The following is a 17963-nucleotide window of genomic DNA, read 5'->3' on the forward strand; positions in this document are numbered from 1 at the left end:
AAGTAAATATCAAAATTTATAGAAACATGGTCTACGTATATAGAATTTTTTAACCTAATTCCGGTTACTTAATTCTGTCTGTTAGCGAGAGCCACTACATCGTGATAACTTACATTGATGTTTCTGCATTTGGCAATTTATTATTATATTATATTATTAGTATGGGATTTTTTTTAATGGGCTTTAGGTGAACTGATGAATACACACACGCTCGCACGCACGCACACACACACACACACACACACACACACGCACATACACATACTCACCCACATACAAAAAAAAAAGTATATATATATATATATATATATATATATATATATATATATATATATATATATATGTGTGTATATGTATATATATATGTATATGTATTTAAAAAAAAAAAACATTTATTAAAATTTTTTTAATTGATTTGTTGTTTTTTAAAAAAAAAAAGGAGAGCAATGATGATGTCAAATCGAATGAACAATACTGAGCTCTTCTGAAAAAAAAAAAAAAAAAAAAGTCTCTAAATAAGCACTTCTCAATTTTTTTTTTTTATAATTTTTACACCAAGTCCCACAAAAACAACAACTCGACTCTCAAAGTACCATCGACGATCCTAATGTAGCGTATTGGGCCCAAGGCTAAAAAAACAGGCAGAGGTTTTATTTCTAAAATGCATATTTATTTTTATTATGCTAAGCCACCGTAATGTTCTGCCCACTTTGAATCGCAACATGGCGCTTAAAAAAAAGGTAAAATACAAAAACTGTATTTAATTCAAATGCATTGTACAGGAAAGTTAAATAAAAATAAAAATAAAAATAATAAAATGAAAACAAACAGCTCTAAATGATTAAATGGAAATGCATTGAATTTAATAACATTTCATTCAAGTGAATCTTTCAACACGCCACAAGAGGGAGCCCCAATGCCACTTTGAGAATCACACCAGTTGTTTAAAAAAAAAGGATATTTTAGTTTATGTAAAACACGTGTTACTCCTACTTTTGTAATAAGTGTTGTAACAAAAGCCATGAAGAGCAAAACCTACACTCGACTTAATCCTTTTATACTCGCTGGGCTTGAGGTCTTTTGTGGCTATGTTGACATTTGTTGTAGACTTTAGAGGACCCCTGAGAATGTTGGTTGGCTTCCAAATTGGGGAATTTGTGAAAAGTCCCACGTAAAGAGCACAATTGACCGCCATACACTCATGTAGTTATTATTAAACCAAAGAAATAAGGCCATCTTCTGCGGGTGCACTTCATTTTGTTTGCAAAGTGCACCGCAGCCCAAAAACCTGAGAGTGGAATTAGCACGCTCGCTCTCTTCCTCACACATGGAGTGAGTGTACGTTAAGCCTGTAAGAAGCTTTTCTTGCCCAGGATGCAGCTCGAGGAGAGGCTATTAAACTAACTTTACAAGCAAATAAATCTGCGTCTCATGGAGAAATAACCGGGATTTGAACTCCTTTGAATCTTTTTTTCTGTTGCCGTCATATATACAGTTCAGTTCATACATTATTTAATATATCGTAGTAGAGCAAACATGTTATCCACCTCCTGTGTAATGAGTTCATGCCTCACCTCTATCTAAAAAGCACAAGAAGCACTTGTTCTCTATACAATATAGAGTACCTCACATTGAATGCACCGGCAAGGCTATAGAAAAGGCATCATGAAATTAAATGGTAAATTACATTAAATGTGGTCATGTCAATGTCATGGTGGAGCCGTGATACAACTCGCAAAAATGAGATTTCCAAGATACATGTTGTTTTTTTTCTTTTCTATTTTCGTCCTCTTTTTTTTATTTTATTTTTTAACCTTTTTCATTTAACACTCAATGTATGACAGTTTGTTCGAATAGGAAAAACAGTCCAGAGTCTGCATTTCAGCCAATCAGCGCGATTGTGTTGCACGAGGAAGCAAAATGAAAGTCAGCGCCGTCCGTTGTGGATTAAAGTTTAGTCAGTCGGCAGGTTCAATGATCTACCTTCAGTTGAGAAGTCCCCGGGTTTGAATGTGGTCTCAGATTTTGTTATTTTTATTTCAATTAATTAATTGATTAATTCATTAATTTAGTGCGCAGCTGGACCCGAACTATGACCTTTTGGTTCCAAAGGCCCACTTCAGAAATATAAGAAAAAATATACACTTCAAAAAGAGTTTGAATAATAATAATAATAATAATAATAATAAAATACTTTAAAACATCGTCCCAAACTGACAATAAATATACAAACACATTACTATATAATCCATCCATTCTTCCATCCATTCATGCATTTTCTTAACCGGTTGTCCTCACAAGGGTCGCAGGATACTATATAATAATTATACAAAATATTTTTCGTAATTTGCCTTAAAAACATAGTCCAGAACCAAGGAAACCCACTCCCCCGTTAAAATGAATGAATGAATAAAGAAATAAACTAAATACCCCCCCCCCCCACCCCCGCAAACATGTTAAATAAATAAAATAAGCATAATAAAAAAATAAAAAAACGTTCTCTTGCAACTACATTGTTTAATATATTTTCACGTCATTATTGTATTATATTGCACATTTTCTTAAATCATTAGCTACTAATTACATATTGATTTTGATTTAAAAAAATAGTTATTATATACCATTTAATTTCCTCATATGCTGTTTTTCATTTCTTTTTTTTGTACTGCTTTCAATCAATCAATCAACAATCAATCAGAACGACTAACTATGTTTTTATGTTTAATGACAAACCTTGCTACATCAAAGACGCCATACATTCCTTGCATTCCTTGCATAGAACAGCAGGCTGCGCGCGAGGCACGTTGTCGCCGATTGTACGTGACGTCACAAGCCCCGCCCCCCCACCCCCCCCCCCACCCCACGCGCGCAGACCTGCTTGAAATAGGCGCGTGCTCGCGTCCAGCAGCTCAGCGTCTTCATGGACGCGCAACATCATGGAAGCTAACGTGGTGGTTATGGGCACGGAGAGCGTGGGAAAATCAGGTAACGCCAACACACACACATTGCATGTGCATTATTGCGAGGAGGAGGAGGATTCATTTATGATTATGATTATTATGTTGAACTCGTGTTGTCATGTCTCGCCTGCAGCGCTTACAGTGCGCCTGCTGACGCGGAGATTCATAGGAGAGTATGGAGACATTGGTGAGTTTTTAAAAATGATCTTCAACTTAAACATACAGCTTGGAAAAACGGAGAGACCAAAATGACAAAACAAAACAAAAAAAAACACTTCTTTTTTTTTGACAATAATGTGGTCAGTAGTTTATCAAATAAAGTAATAAAGTCAATATAAATGGGGGGAAAAAGAAAATGGACTTTTTTTTGTAGTGGTCTCTTGTATTCTACATACTGTATATGCTGTGTATGGATTACAATCGTGTAAAAGTGACTTTTTTTTTGGTCTGTCAGAGTCCATCTACAGTCACAGATTTCTGGTGGATGGGAGGGAAATTGCCGTCAACATTTGGGATTCGCCATATTCTCAGGTAAGCACAGAAAGTATCCGAGGTGGCACAAGTACTCTCACATTGGACTTAAGAAGATACTTGTGCTAAAAAGAAAAGGCCTTTAATTAAGTAAAAGTAGAAAAGTACTCAAACTTAAATACAAAGTTAAGAGAAAACTCCTTTACAACTTATTCACTGCCATTAACGCCAATAAAGGTCAGAAATTCATTTGAAGTATTTTTTTATTAGTTTAACATTTTTACCACTTTTGTTAACAAGAGTATGAAAACCTAGACATTTTTTAATAATCAAAAAAAATATATATATTATTATTATTAAAAATTAGGGGCATCAGGCGATTAAATGTTTTAATTGTAATTAATCACATGACTTCAACAGTTAAGTCACAATTAATCACACATTTTATATCTGGTCTTAATGTACAATATTTTTTTCTAGGTTTTCATACTCTTGTTAACAAAAGTGGAAAAAAATGTTGAACTAATAAATATTTCAAATGAATTTTGACGTCTATAGCCGTCGATGGCAGTGAATAAGTTAACTACAAAAACAAAAGTAGGCTACATTTTGTATTTACATTTTCACTTATATAATAATATATAAGTGTATACAGTACGGTGATTTTTTTAGCAAACCAAGAGCTTGCCTATTCTCAGAATTCTGATTTTAAAGTGAGAATTCAGATTTTAATCTCAGAATTCTGACTTTGTGACGTATAGATATGAATTGTGGGTGGAAGTCAGAAAATCAGAGTTCTGAGAATAAAGTGAGAATTCTGCCTTGAAAGTTTCTGACTTTCAAGTCAGAATTCTGACTTTAAATCAGAATTCTGAGATGAAAGTGAGAATTCACATTTTAAAGTCAGAATTCTGTGATTAAACCTTTTTTCCCTCTTCTCTGGCCCTAATCCTCTTCCGTAGTATACCTTGAGAATTTTTTGTTGTTGCTTTTTTTTTTGTACTTGATCTGAAAAGTTTCAAAATGTCTGCCTTACCCGCCGTCCGTCTGTGTTGTTTGGTCAGGACGTGTCAACGAAGGAGAGGAAGCTCCAATGGGCCGACGGCTTCGTCCTGGCCTACAGCATCTGCGACCGCGCCAGCTTCAACGCCGTCGTCCGCCTGCTGCAAAGCATCAAGTCGTCCCGAGGCCGCCCCGGCGCGGACGAGGCGCCCGTGGCCATCGTGGGCAACAAGCGCGACCTCCACCACCGCCGCACGGTGGCCAGCGAGGAAGGACGCCTGCTGGCCCTCAACGCCGGCTGCCTCTTCTACGAGGTGTCGGCGGCCGACAACTACCACGGCGTGCTGGCCGTCTTCCACGGGCTGACGGGCAGGATGAAGGACGCCAAGCCGGGCGCCAAGAGGCCGCTGGGCCTCAAGGGCATCGTCAAGAGCGTGTCCGCCGTGTTCAGCAGACGACGGACGGACTCCATTTAGGGGACTCGTCGTGGCGGGCGAGGACGCTCGTCTTGTGACAAAGACGTTGGTGACGCTCGAAGCCTGACGAAACAACACCAGACGTTCATTTACGGTAGATCAACTTCAACCAAACCACCTGAGAGACTGATGAAACATGTGGTGCCTTGAGATACGAGTGACTCAACTTACAAGCTTTTCAGGATACAAGCGCTGTACGGTGGCAGTGAACTCACTTCACTTTGGCAACTAGGGAACAATTCTTCCCAAAAAGACGCTTCAAATGAACACTTTCATTATTTTAATTCCATTTGAATGTCATTAGTGTATATTTTTTATTCATTCACTTGCAGCCATTTTCACAGAAGCAACCCCCTTCGCTCCCGGCTGTTTTACTGGATTTTGACTTATTTTGCAAGGTCCATTGAATATTCTGTTCTATAAAAACATGGAACCTACCAAAACAACAATTAGAGTCATTTGTATCTGTTTGTCTTTTGCAGCAATTAGCATTAGAATATAGAATATAATTTCATCATTATTCACCAATCTGTTTAAAACAATGGCAAACTTTTTTTCAACATGGCCCTGGTTGATCTCTTATACTCTGCTGCCAGCTGCTTTTTTTTTTTTTTTTTTAAATAATAAATACCATTACTTTAAGCTGCCTCTTCAGGTCAAAGGCTGCATCAAAGCTTTCGGTATGCTGTAGCATTAAAAAAAAAAAAGTATAAATACGTTTTTGGGACCATGGCAATATTTAAAATAGAATGTATTTATTATGTATGGAGTGATATTTTTCCTCATTAAATACACAAAAGGCTATAACAAATTAATGGTATTCTCATTCATTTCAATGTGAAAGGATGATTTGAAATACAAGGATTTTGAATTATAAGCTTGATCACAGAGCAAATTTAACTTGTATCTCAAGGCGCCACTGGACATCATATTTCCCAGAGATGCTGATAATGCTACAGATATGTTTTTGGATTATAATTTGCGGCAGGACTTCAAGTGGTGGTCCGAGATCTTTTGTCATGAAGAGAGCATTTCTCGCAGATAAGAACCCTCCAAATGTTTTGCTCTGACAGCCGCATACAGAAAAATGGAAGAGCCACGTTGACATTGTTCAACTCAAATTCATTAAAGACACTAACACTAATCCTTGAAACAGTTTTATTTCATTTCTTATATTTATTATGGTTAATTTGGAAACATGACTACCTCAGCTTCCTGTTAAAGGTGACAAGTTATTCGCTTGTTGTAACACTTTTCAAATAAACTTACATTTTGGTCTGTTTTCAATTTATTTCAAATCTGATAATATGCGTACTGAAACAACTCAAAATGGTTATTGGCTCGTCTCAAGCATTTTTTTTTTTTTAATGTCATTGTTTTGTACTGAAACTCCTCATTTGAATAAAACGTAAAAAGGGGTGCGGTTTGAACACAGAATTGTCAAAATACACGGAATACGCCACATGCGAACATGCTAAAAGTATGCTGACACGATGTACTACACGCATTCAACAAAAACTGTATTGAAAAAAATAAACATCAGTAAAAAAAAATCCTTTAGGTAACAGGACCGTGTCGAGATTTTAACCTCTCCATTTTTTTTTATGATCTATTAAATATGCATTCAAGTCAATGTGCAAAATCCTTAATAATAATTAATAAATTAATCATTTTTTAGTGCATTTTATTTCCTGGCGACACAAACGGCACCGATTTGCTGAAAATGTTTCAGTATTTTTGGGCTTTTTCTCCCACGAGAATAGATTCACTCCTGCACTGAGCAGCGTTTAAATTGCATCTGCATCTTTACAAGCAAAACAAGGGCAATATTTTGAAATAAAAAATAAGAACCTTGGCATGGAGCAGAAAGTGGCTTTCTTCTGAAATGATTTTGTACTCCCTCTCTAGGCATGTTTTGATAGCATTTACAATGCTTATTTTTTTTAGGTCTTTAAACACACATTTAACATAATACAGACACATTTAATAACTTAATATGTGCATATGGAGAAAGGTCAAGAGCAATGGATGAGACAAAAGTGTGTTTTCAGTATACAAATAATTTTTTTCCCCCCAATTATTGACAATAATTATGTCTAAAGACGTACATTATCAAATCGAACCTACTGCTGTTGCTTTCTGTAGGCGCAAAAGCCAGGATTTCACATTCAACAATCTGGGCTAAACTTGAAATACTTCCTGTTTTCACTCTTCTTCTTTCAAATGTATAATGTCCAACATAATAGTGTGGCACCAACTAATGGCCAACAGTGGAATGACACCAAAAATAAATGGCAGCCAGAGCAAAATAGTGTTGTATAAACTGTCCTTTCTTACGGATCAGGAATCTGACAGGCAAGGCACAAATTTAAAGAGGCTGAAGAACTTAACAGTTTCCTCCAGTCGGGAATGTTTGTGCTCTTTCTCGCTCCTTCGAGCAAATCATTCACTAGCAGACTGAAACCGTGACGTGATCTTCCAAAGTTGTGACTTCTCACACTCTAGCTAATAAGAAGCGAAGCACTCAACCTTTATCTCGGTGTTCACGGCCCAAATAGGGAAAGTCCCAAAAAAAGAAAGAAAAGAAAATTCGCCAAAGCTGCGCAGGGAACGGAATGACATCAGACTACTTGAAATGTGCGTGATGCGTTTCATTTATGCTGCCAACAGGAGAGAAATACGACACGGAAGAAAAAGGCGGCAAATGCGAGCCGAGAAATTTTGCTCCCATGTTCACCTCCGTCCAAACGGCTTCCCGGCAGCTCGCGCTCAAAAGGCACACGACTGCTCAGCCCCACAAGAAAATGTGATTTCCTTTGACCTCATCTAATTCCTCCTCACTTTATTTCATTACAGTGGAAGCAACTTCAATGAGACGTATTGGTTGTTTGCCAAGCGGGTTCACACACGAGCCTGGAAAACAAACCTTGCACATCATCAACAATATTCCGAACACACTGAAAATAAATAAATGTTCATAAAATCACAAGAATCGGGTACACAAGATTATGCTGTGATTTTATAACTAATATATATATATATATATTTTAAGACTAAAGTTGTAATATTATTTTCATTCATACTTGAGAACAATTAGACGATAGAATCCCAACAACAATAAAAATCTATTTATGAGATGATTTCAGATGATTAAACGAATGATCATTTTAAATATTTTTTTAAATTTACAATTTAAATCTCCTAATTGAATAGTAAAGAATTGGCCATTTTTTTCCTAATATGAGAAAATATGAGAAAAACAGATTTTTTTTTTTAAATCAAAATGAAGCTGTAATATTAGAAAAAGTCATAATTATTCAAAAATACAAAAACATTATGTGAATAACATAAAACGTTTGTGAAACGTACTTTTTCATTTCCCTGAAGATGAAACAAATCTTCCCAGAACTGCAATCGTTTTGATGTCATATTATGCCAACTTTTACAATTGTTTTCCTTTTGAGACGATCTTGTAGAGTTCCAGAAAATTCCGCCGTTGCATACAAAACACACTACTAAATTCTTTAACTTCATGTATAAAGCATAACTGCAAAAAAAAGAATTCCTCAATATTCCAAATCATTTTGCTATACAACAAACTACAGTGAACACAGTACCTCCCAATCTCCTTTTTCCAACTCAACAATAACTTTCCTAATAAAAGTAACACACAGGGGGTCTGGAATGTGTGGCCTGTATAAAAAAAAATAAAAAAAAACTAGGTGCTTGCTCAATGAGCCTTCTCCTCCAGCGGGTTTAATAATAAACGTGCAAAATGTTGACCGATGCCTGCAAGTCTTTGCTAATGCTCCCCTGAGCTCCTCGGCAAAGGTTAGCGGACCCCCCACAGCGCGTCGGCAGCTCTTCCAAATAGGGAGTTGAACTTACAATTCGCCTGGCGCAAATCAAAGTGCAGTCCAAAGTAGACGTGGTACATTTTTTCACCTGCACATTTATTGACATATCTCCCGCTGAGCAATATGTGCCTTTGGAAGCCAATTAAAAGCAAATAGTGTATGCACTGCACTACACTTCCTGGAATATTGCACAGTATGTACACTGTGTGTGGGTAAGAGCCCCAAAAAAGGTGCGCTTAAAGTGCTAATACGCAGAATTGTTTGCCCATCAGATGATAACATAAAATTAAAATAATGATTACATTCAAATATATTGCATATAAAAGTACACTAACTAAAAAAATGCTTATTAAATAACATTTCAGCAGTATGTGTGGGAGCGTTTCAGTGACGTGTGAGCATGTTGATATCAGTGAAAGCATTTTAGTAGCGTGTGAGAGTATATCAGCAGTGTGAGTGAGAGTGTTTTAGCATTTCAGTAGTAAGTGTAAGAGCATTTCAGTAATGTGAGTGTTTTGCTAGTAGTGTGAAAGCGTTTCAGTAGTGTGTGAGAGCATTTCAGCCCTGTGAGAGTGTTTTGCTAGCTGCATGAAAGCATTTTAGTTGTGCATTTCATTAGTAATAGTGTTTCAGTAGTATGTGTGAGAGTGTTTCAGTTTTGTGTGAGTTTTTTGCTAGCGTGTATGAGCAAAAAATGATTTCAGTAGAGTGAAAGCATTTCAGTAGTAGATCTGAGAGCATTTCATTAGTACGTGTGAGATAGTTTCAGACACTAGTACATGAGAGTAGTAGCGCTACGGCATTCATCCCGTCTTTGTATTCTACCTGAAATGTTGCAAGATCGTTTTAATAATGTTAATGAGAGAGTTTCATTAGTGTGTGTAAGAACGTTTCAACCTGTGAGAGCATTCCAGTAGTGTGTGAGGATGTTTCGATAGAGTGTGTGAAAGCATTTCAGTAGTGTACAAGAGTGTTATAGTAATGTGTATAGCAGCATTTCAGTAGTGGACATGAGAGCGTTTCAGTAGTGTGTGATAGCGTTTCAGTAGTATGTGTGAGAGCATTCCAGTAGTGTGTGAGGATGTTTCGATAGAGTGTGTGAAAGCATTCCAGTAGTGTACAAGAGTGTTATAGTAATGTGTATAGCAGCATTTCAGTAGTGGACGTGAGAGTGTTTCAGTAGTGTGTGATAGCGTTTCAGTAGTATGTGTGAGAGCATTTCAGTAGTATGTGTGAGAGCATTTCTCTTTTGTGCAAGTGTTTTGCGTGTATGAGTGAAAAAAATGTCAGCAGTAAGAAAGCAATTAGGTAGTATTCATGACGGAATTTCAGTAGTTGATGAGAGTGTTAAAATAGTGTCGTGCTAGGGCTTTTCAGTAGTGCGTGTGAAAGCTAATGGTAACCGCCACCTGTGACCTGCCCTCAAAACCGGAGACGGCGCCGATGAAGATGGCATTAGCTGTCTGGCGCCGCTAATCATCAGCTGCTGCCATGTGCTGAGCGCGCGGCAGTCGCGTCTTCAGGGCAGATCTCGCACGGCAGATCTCGCACGGCTTTCATCCAATAGGAAATGTGTGATCGAGTTGGCAAAAACGTTTGCTCGCTCACATGGCGGCGGGCTCACGTGGAGGCGAAGTGGGCCACATTCGTGCACGTGCGCCCGGAAATGAAATCAAGCGCGGTGATATCGTGATTCATGGCCCGGGAGAAAGTCAGACACACGTGGACTGAATGAAAAAGGAAAACCCGTGACAGGAATGACTTCAATCGGTCTAAACACAAATGTCATGAAAATGACCCAATGGAAAGCATTATTTTTAAAATTGCGGTTCAACAGAATTGAACGTGTTATTTAAAGGGTGACAAGTAGTAAATGCCAGTAGGGTCTTGTGTGGGCGGCCTTTTGTCTCAAATTCATTGTTGAATGATGCTCTTAGGAAAACAAAAAAAAAAAGGTGGTGTGAGGGAGATGGCGGGAATGTGTACTGAATGTGAAGACAGCAAGTCGTCCATTGTCAGCTGGATATTATTGCATGTGCAGTCGAGCTGGCACAACATGACCTTACGATTCACATTGATTATTGGTAGCAGATCTAAAGCACAAAAAAAAGCGGTGTTGTTTTTATAATAGATTTAGATCATTCGATTTCAGCATGTTTCATAATCACAAGGTAAATTGGGCCCCCTCTGCCTTCTATTTCCCCCCCAGAGCCAGAGTAAATATTTGGAAACAAACTCAGATTTGAAGTACCAAAAATGTCCACGTGAGGGTAGCAGAGTGCAAAGAAACGTTTTTTCAGCGCTCCAGCTGCCCCTTTTTGGGCTTTCCTCTTCATTGTAATGTAAACCCTTGGCAGCAGCAACACCATTGGACTTACTTGGAATTGTAATACGCTTCGCGATGAGACTTCATTTGATTGCCATCTCTGACTCACAGTTTGAAGCGCAACTCGTTCATGCGTTGGCGGCTCATATCCTCCCTGGTGGAGCTCCAGGCTGCCGCGATATGGCGAAGAATGCTGTCATACTGATTAGTTGTGACTGAGCGCTCCTTATTTATGCTGACAGTTTGCAGTCAAACATAAAGTAAACGTGCAGTAAGGTGACTGCGAGCGAGCGAGAGAGCGAGAGAGGGAGAGAGAGAGGGAGAGAAATAGAGTAGCCAAGGTGTTTATTTAGTCAACGACAATATTTTTGCACTTACAAACACTGACCGCTGGATGGCAGTGTATGTCAAGACTACACTAGCGTCCACTGGAGTGGCTAATGGTCAACTGTATCCGTGAAAGGGCTAAACAGGCCTGCCAGCAGTCCAGACCTGTCTCTCATTGAAAATGTCCCACACATGATATTGTGTATATGAAGAAGTTTTACATTTTTGAGTTCATCTCATAAAAAATTGTAGCAAAAACAAAAGTGTTGCGTTTATATTTGTCTTACGTATATGTACATATACCTTCAATTTGATAAAGTGCATATAATATGAAGTATATTAAAGACAAAAAATAGTCAAGTGGGGAATATTTTTGACAAAAGCATATCAACGAGATGTTATTAAACCGCCACGTCAGCAAAATACGCTTGGATTGTGGTCAACTGCATTCCCAAATCCGATAAAAAAATAATTCTTGCAATTTAAACACTCCTGAGATGACGTCATTTGGAATTTGAGCAAAGTTTTAGGGAAAAACACACCTGTAAAATTGCGGGGGAATAACGAGGAGGCCAAGCTGACGTGTGTGTCAGCAGCGCCGCTCAGCCAGACGTGACTAGTCGTGTTTTTAGTTTAGTCGTGGAACGGCGCAGGCGGGCTGTGTCACGCACGTCATGATGTGATATTTCCCAGAATAAGCTCCCGAAATATCAGCCGCTCACCTCGTCACTATGTGCCATGAATAGTGGCACTTCCACCTACGAGTGCAGCAAATTAGGAGGCTTTTGGTATGTGAGCTGTCACTCGGCTAGCAATGACTTGATTTACGAGCGCACCTCCGAGCTTTCCTGTATTTCTTTGTATCAATACGGTTGCTGACTCCCTATTTTTTTGTAGGTGAAACTATTTTTGGACTATTTAAACCTAAGTTGAATAGGATGCATATGTTTGAATGATATCAACCCATGGAAAAGTTGTTATTCAGAAATGGCTTTGAACTCATTCACTGCCATTGACGGCTATAGATGTAAAAAAAAATGCACTTTATTTCTATAAGTTAAACATTTTTTTTCCACTTTTGTTAACAAAAGTATGAAAACCTAGAAACAAAGGTTTTATTGTACATTTAGAACAGATATAAAGTTTGTGATTAATCGGGAGCTAACTAGAGAAGTCATCCGATAAAATAATTTTTTTTAAAGGAAAGATTAAAAATTAAAAGGTTATTGAAAATTAAAAAATAATTATTACAATTATTTTTTTTAAGAAAAGATGATTAAAAAAATAAAATAAAATAAAAATATTAAAAAAATTAAAAATAAGATTTTTAAAAAATGTACTACAATTATAAAAAAAAAGAAAACATACACAAACAACATTTAAATAATCACTTTTTTTTATAGAAAATAATTTTTAAATTAGGGGCGTCAGACGATTAAAATTTGTAATCGTAAATAATTGCATGATTTCACTAGTTAACTCACGATTAATCACAAATTTTATATCTGTTCTAAATGTACAGTAAAAAAAAATCTTAGTTTTCATACTTTTGTCAACAAAAGTGGAATTTTTTTTTAATTTAATCAAAATAGTTAAAATGAATTTTGACGTCTATAACCGTCAATAGCAGTGAATGAGTTAATAAACTAACAAGATTAACTTATCAAAATAAATATCTCTGAAAGAGAAACGTTTCCTTCATTAATTAAACCAGTATACATTAATATAAAACAATATGTAATAAGCGGAACATTCATCCTGTAAATTATGTTCATCTTAATGTCACATTATGTGAAGATAATTTTTCCATTTAAATTTGATCTTCATCAGTCAGCTTTAGAGCACAGTTAGTTGAGTTCTAGTTCAAACTTCCAGTGTGATAGACATGGGCTACTTCTATGCAGCAATTACATCTAAATTTGAAAAAACAAACAAACAATTTTTTACTGTATATATTTATAAAGGGTCAAAAGAGGCTCAGGTCTGGTGTGAAAAAAATCGGAGTTGTACCGTTCATACTGCATGATAAAAATCGATACTTGTGAAAAAAATGAACTGCAGTGTGAATGCATTTCATTACTCTTGTTCATTTTGTGTTCAGACAAAAAAAGCCAGTAGAAACCATTTTTAGAACCTTTTTTTTTTTTTTTTTCATATTAGACTTTCTATGCTGGAGTCTTTGATGCTCCTCCATATGCTGCAGGCATAAAACATGAAGCTGAGTAGCCTCAAGTTGTACTTCATTTGCACATGAGAACATTGCGCGTAATTTTCCATACTGTTTCAGCATAAGCGACTGTAAAAGGCATGTTTGAATTTTAATCTTGTTAGCAAAAGAGTGCCCGCGCTCGACAGAAGAGTTTGAAAGCGTCGTCTATGCAACAGGGTCGTTTGCTCGTGTGCGTCAAGAGCTTCAAGTGGCTGTCTTATGAGTCAGCCACTCAATGTTCAAATATTTGACCCCCCCACCCCCCCATTAATGCTGCTCCAAAAGCAATTAACGGATGACTAAATTCCACCTGTGTTACATCCATTATTTGTTTTTGCCTTCATCCACCTCATACTTTGTCTTTGTCGCCGCAATGTTTCATCGTGAGCAAATGCGGCGGTGAACTCGCCATAGGATCAATTATAAATGGAGTTTAAACAAACTTTTGGAGCGTACGTGTGATGCTGAATCCGACTCGTCATCTCCGTTCTTGTTCCTCCCGAAGGTCTTTGATGGGTTTCTTCACATCAGAAAACAGGAACCGAGCTTCTCCAAACGCTGACATGCATGTAGGAGCAAAAGCGAAAATTTTGACTGTTAATTATATATAATACTTATTTTCACACCAAATGTTTCCATAGCTTTGCTAACATTTTGAACTGGGTGACAGAAAAAAAAAGAAGCTATCCATCCATGGTTGAATTTGCGTCCTATTTCCGTTATCATCCACTTGGTTGACCTCGACCTCCCATAGCTCATATTGTAACTTTCTCACTACAGCTATTCAAATGTCGCAAGCAAAAGATCGCTATCCCTTTTACAAAGTCAGCTGATTTGAGCCATGGTGGTAACGACTGGACTTGGGAATCGAACCAAAGATCCGCCGTCTCTATTTGTTTTGACATTGGCCACATGATGACCAAATCAACTTGGATAGGTTATCGCATGTCCTTTTGCTGAACAACACGTCATAGTCCAACAAAATGAGAAATAGAGCATGATTAAAATGGTAATTACAGAGGTGGCAAAATCCAGGTCCAGAAAGTTTGGCTTTAGCCCCTTGTGCTAGCTAGCTAGCTAGCTCCCTAGCAGGTAAACGAGGAGCCAAGGAGCTAGCTAGGGTGCTGGCTAGCTAGCTAGCTAAAGCCAAACTCTAGCAGGGTTTTTACTTTCTGGACCTGGATTTGCCACCTCTGATGGTAACTATAGTGCACTTTAAGCGCGCTTTATCTTTAGCATATGTTTACAAAGCCATATTCGTAGTATAGCTTACATTGGCGTGTCAACACATGGAAAGGTTTTTGGTTTATATTTAAAATAACTTTAACCTCCAGGATTCCGTGCCGTATCCGCGCCAACGGCAGAACTAAGGATGTTCTTTCTCTTTCGAAATCCATTTCTGTTGCTACTAGCCTAATCCGAGCTGGTGCTAAACTAGTTCATCTCTCAGGTCTGCTGTTCTCTTCGTTAGCTGGTCAACATTGAGGCTTTTAGCCGGCCAAATATTCCCGTTGCTAAAATAGCGTTATATTCCCATAACTACTTCTGGGCGTCCGCTCGACTGACCGCGTACGTACATTTGCACCTCCCACGTAGATATGTACTATTATTATATGTGCAGTCAAGTCCCACGTACGGTGACGTATGCTAGTAACCCTTGACGACAATATGCTACGACACGTTCTGACTTGAATGGGAAATTTCTGATTCTTCTGCCTTCGTTTTTCAACAGCCACTCGGCCACTCAATTGGAGTCATCACGCATTCGTGCAGTCCTCGTAACTACAGCGACATAAGCTTCGCCTCACTTGAAAAAAAACATGACCGGGATGCATTATTTCTCTCAAATGAATCACAGAAGGCATTAGGAGCAACAATGTCCCTGCAATCACCACCTCCATTGATTTTGAGAAACGATTGCGTTACCATAGAGAGAAATTGCTAAAGAGCTTATAAAATCCCCACGCAGAAAATTGACACCGCTGGACAGATGTATGCGAGCGCCATGGCAAAAAGGGACGTCAACAGATGGGGTCAACTGACCTATTTGAGATATTGGCGGGAGGACTGCAGGGCCACATTCTCGCCCCCTGCATGTTTGTCATCAGTTTTGAACATGCCCTCAGAAAAAAATGCCAAAATGGCCATTTATGAAAGAGTTGGCGTCCCCTGCAGTTGCTCGCAATAAACGCGTGTTGTGAAAAACTATCCTGGCATGTCAATGGATCGATCACTCGCCTGCTGGCAAAAGATTTTATTAGGGCAAAGAAGAGCCACTACGTCCGAGTCTGAAAGTGGTAAAAACAGCGGGAAAACTCCGTGGCTGGTTTGTCTGAGAAACTCTGAATGTTTTTCTCCAAACACGTCCGACGCATTTCAAACACACCCTCCGATAAAAGCAGATTCACCCCCGAGCGCAGAATCCAGAGAAGCAAATGCATGTTTTTCATGCAAAGGTAAGTGATCGATAAGAAAGGTTTGCAAGGGGTATCAAAGAAGACATCAAAATGGACAAATCTGTCTGTAAACGGGAAAAAGAGGTTCGAGGCATCAGCTGTTATTTGTTTGCAACAAGGTCCTGACATCCCGAGAAAACCTCACGCCTCGCCAAGAGCTGCCCTAACGAGCTGTTTGCCAGCAGGTGAGTGACCGACTGATTGGGAAGCAGGCTGGTCATCCCGCCAGCTACGCAAGAACCTGTTGCGAAAACCTTCAGGGGACAACACCGAGGCATCATTTTCAACTGAAGAACTGAAAACAACAACAAGTCCAGTTGCCTCACTTGAATCTTCGCAAAAGGGCCAGTAAATGATTTAAAAATGAGACCAGCTGGTTTTTGGGTACATCCCGCCTCCCTGCTAACCGGAACCGGAAAAAGCTATCAGGCAGGCCGTAGTAGCATGGAGAGTCGGCAACAATCTTTTTCAAGAGTCTTCAAGCTACATTATATTTACTGCCACTGTCCAATCAGTTCTCCTCTGTGGCTGCCAGCCTGGAAAGTGATCCTCAAAAATCGCTAAATCTCTGGATGGGGAACACTCAAGAACTGCTGAATAGGGATGGGCGTGTACAGTGACCAGCTATCGGTATCGGGCTGGTCCTTGGCCTTATTTCAAGGTAATGGACTAGCAACTTTTGGCCGTTTTATGATCAAGGACTAGAAATGAGAAGAATGGAAAATTGCTATTTCATGCAATTTGAAGGAAAACCAAATGTTATAACCCCACTGTTGTCTGACATAATTGAAAGAAAAAGACGCCCACGGTCTGGTTAACCAATCAGACGGCTGCCCCGGTAGCCATGGTTACGGGGTGGCCAATGTCAATGCCCTTCTATTTTGATCATCGAAAAAACTTGATTTCAAGTTTCCTTCCAAGGAGCACCTTCATTTTCAAGAATAAACAATTTTTCTGGCTGCTGTAGGAGACGGAAGGTGGAACGGGTTTGCGAACCAGTCCACTGGATTCCCAAGTATTGACAGGTTACACCTGGCAAGATCATCTTGACCTTTATTGACGTACCAAGACAGGATAATGGAATCGAAAAACCGTCAGAGCACCAGGCAGCCATGAAAAATGGGAAAATGTGGAGATGCATCACGGTTGCAAAACAACATTTGAGGTCATCTGGGAGGATTGAAAACAGAAACAAATATTGACAACGTGAGAAGTCTAAATTACAGATATCACATTTCAAATTTAAGGATTAAATGGTAAAATTTGTCGGTAAACTGAATACTCAAGGAAACAGGAAGAATCTACTCAAGTAAATCTACTAAGTATTTGTTTGCACTGTTACTTGCCATCACTGCTTATTTTGGACACTTTCATGACAGAGAATGTCAAAGTTATTAAAGCTTTATAATGGTGACCGTTTGACAATTTCCATTATTTCACTTCATAAACTAAATTATTTTTTATTCATTGTTTCAGCTTTGCACTAAAGCCTCCAGGGTACCAAAAGGTCTTTCTTAAGATGTTACATCATGACTATTGCCTGCTTGGCCTTGGGAACATTTATAGCTCCAAAATGCGCACACTGTAAAAAATGGATTATGCTTGCTTGCAAATTATATTCAAGAGGGCCATAAACACTAAGTACAAAAGGTGTTTACATTTCCCTGCTAAATGTTGTGTTGGCTGCTAAATAAGAGCGACGCTATCAGGCCTTCTGCTGTTGCTGGATAAATTTCACATGAGCTGTTACACCGTACACTTTCTATAGGATCACAACTAGTAAACAAACGGAGCACCTACCGGGGACAAAGCCATATGACTGCATGCAGTGCAGGTCCTAAACAACTTGGCACCCTCAGCAAGATGTCTGGTATTTCTA

The 17963-nt window shown here is 38.5% G+C and overlaps 2 protein-coding genes across 2 annotated transcripts in view; one reads left to right on the forward strand and one right to left on the reverse strand.

Moving 5' to 3' along the window:
* slco3a1a (solute carrier organic anion transporter family member 3A1a) overlaps positions 1-4637 on the reverse strand; it is a 50381-nt gene extending 45744 nt beyond the window's left edge. Inside the window, exon 1 of the mRNA XM_077567575.1 lies at positions 4468-4637. The gene's annotated coding sequence lies outside the window, so the exon portion shown is untranslated. The remainder of the gene's footprint in view (positions 1-4467) is intronic.
* LOC144053285 (ras-related and estrogen-regulated growth inhibitor-like protein) lies at positions 2922-4909 on the forward strand. Its single transcript, XM_077567582.1, has 4 exons — positions 2922-2985; positions 3094-3147; positions 3415-3491; positions 4496-4909. The coding sequence occupies exons 1-4, from the start codon at positions 2937-2939 to the stop codon at positions 4907-4909; spliced, it is 594 nt and encodes a 197-aa protein (XP_077423708.1). The 5' UTR covers positions 2922-2936.
* Positions 4910-17963: the final 13054 nt, after the last annotated feature.

Source organism: Vanacampus margaritifer, chromosome 6, assembly GCF_051991255.1.
Source record: "Vanacampus margaritifer isolate UIUO_Vmar chromosome 6, RoL_Vmar_1.0, whole genome shotgun sequence".
NCBI classification, from domain to species: domain Eukaryota; kingdom Metazoa; phylum Chordata; class Actinopteri; order Syngnathiformes; family Syngnathidae; genus Vanacampus; species Vanacampus margaritifer.

Coding starts and splice junctions, on each gene's coding strand:
- LOC144053285 (XM_077567582.1), top strand. CDS start 2,937: ATGGAAGCTAACGTGGTGGTTATGGGCACGGAGAGCGTGGGAAAATCA. Junction 2,986..3,093: donor GGAGAGCGTGGGAAAATCAG/GTAACGCCAACA, acceptor TCTCGCCTGCAG/CGCTTACAGTGCGCCTGCTG. Junction 3,148..3,414: donor AGGAGAGTATGGAGACATTG/GTGAGTTTTTAA, acceptor TTGGTCTGTCAG/AGTCCATCTACAGTCACAGA.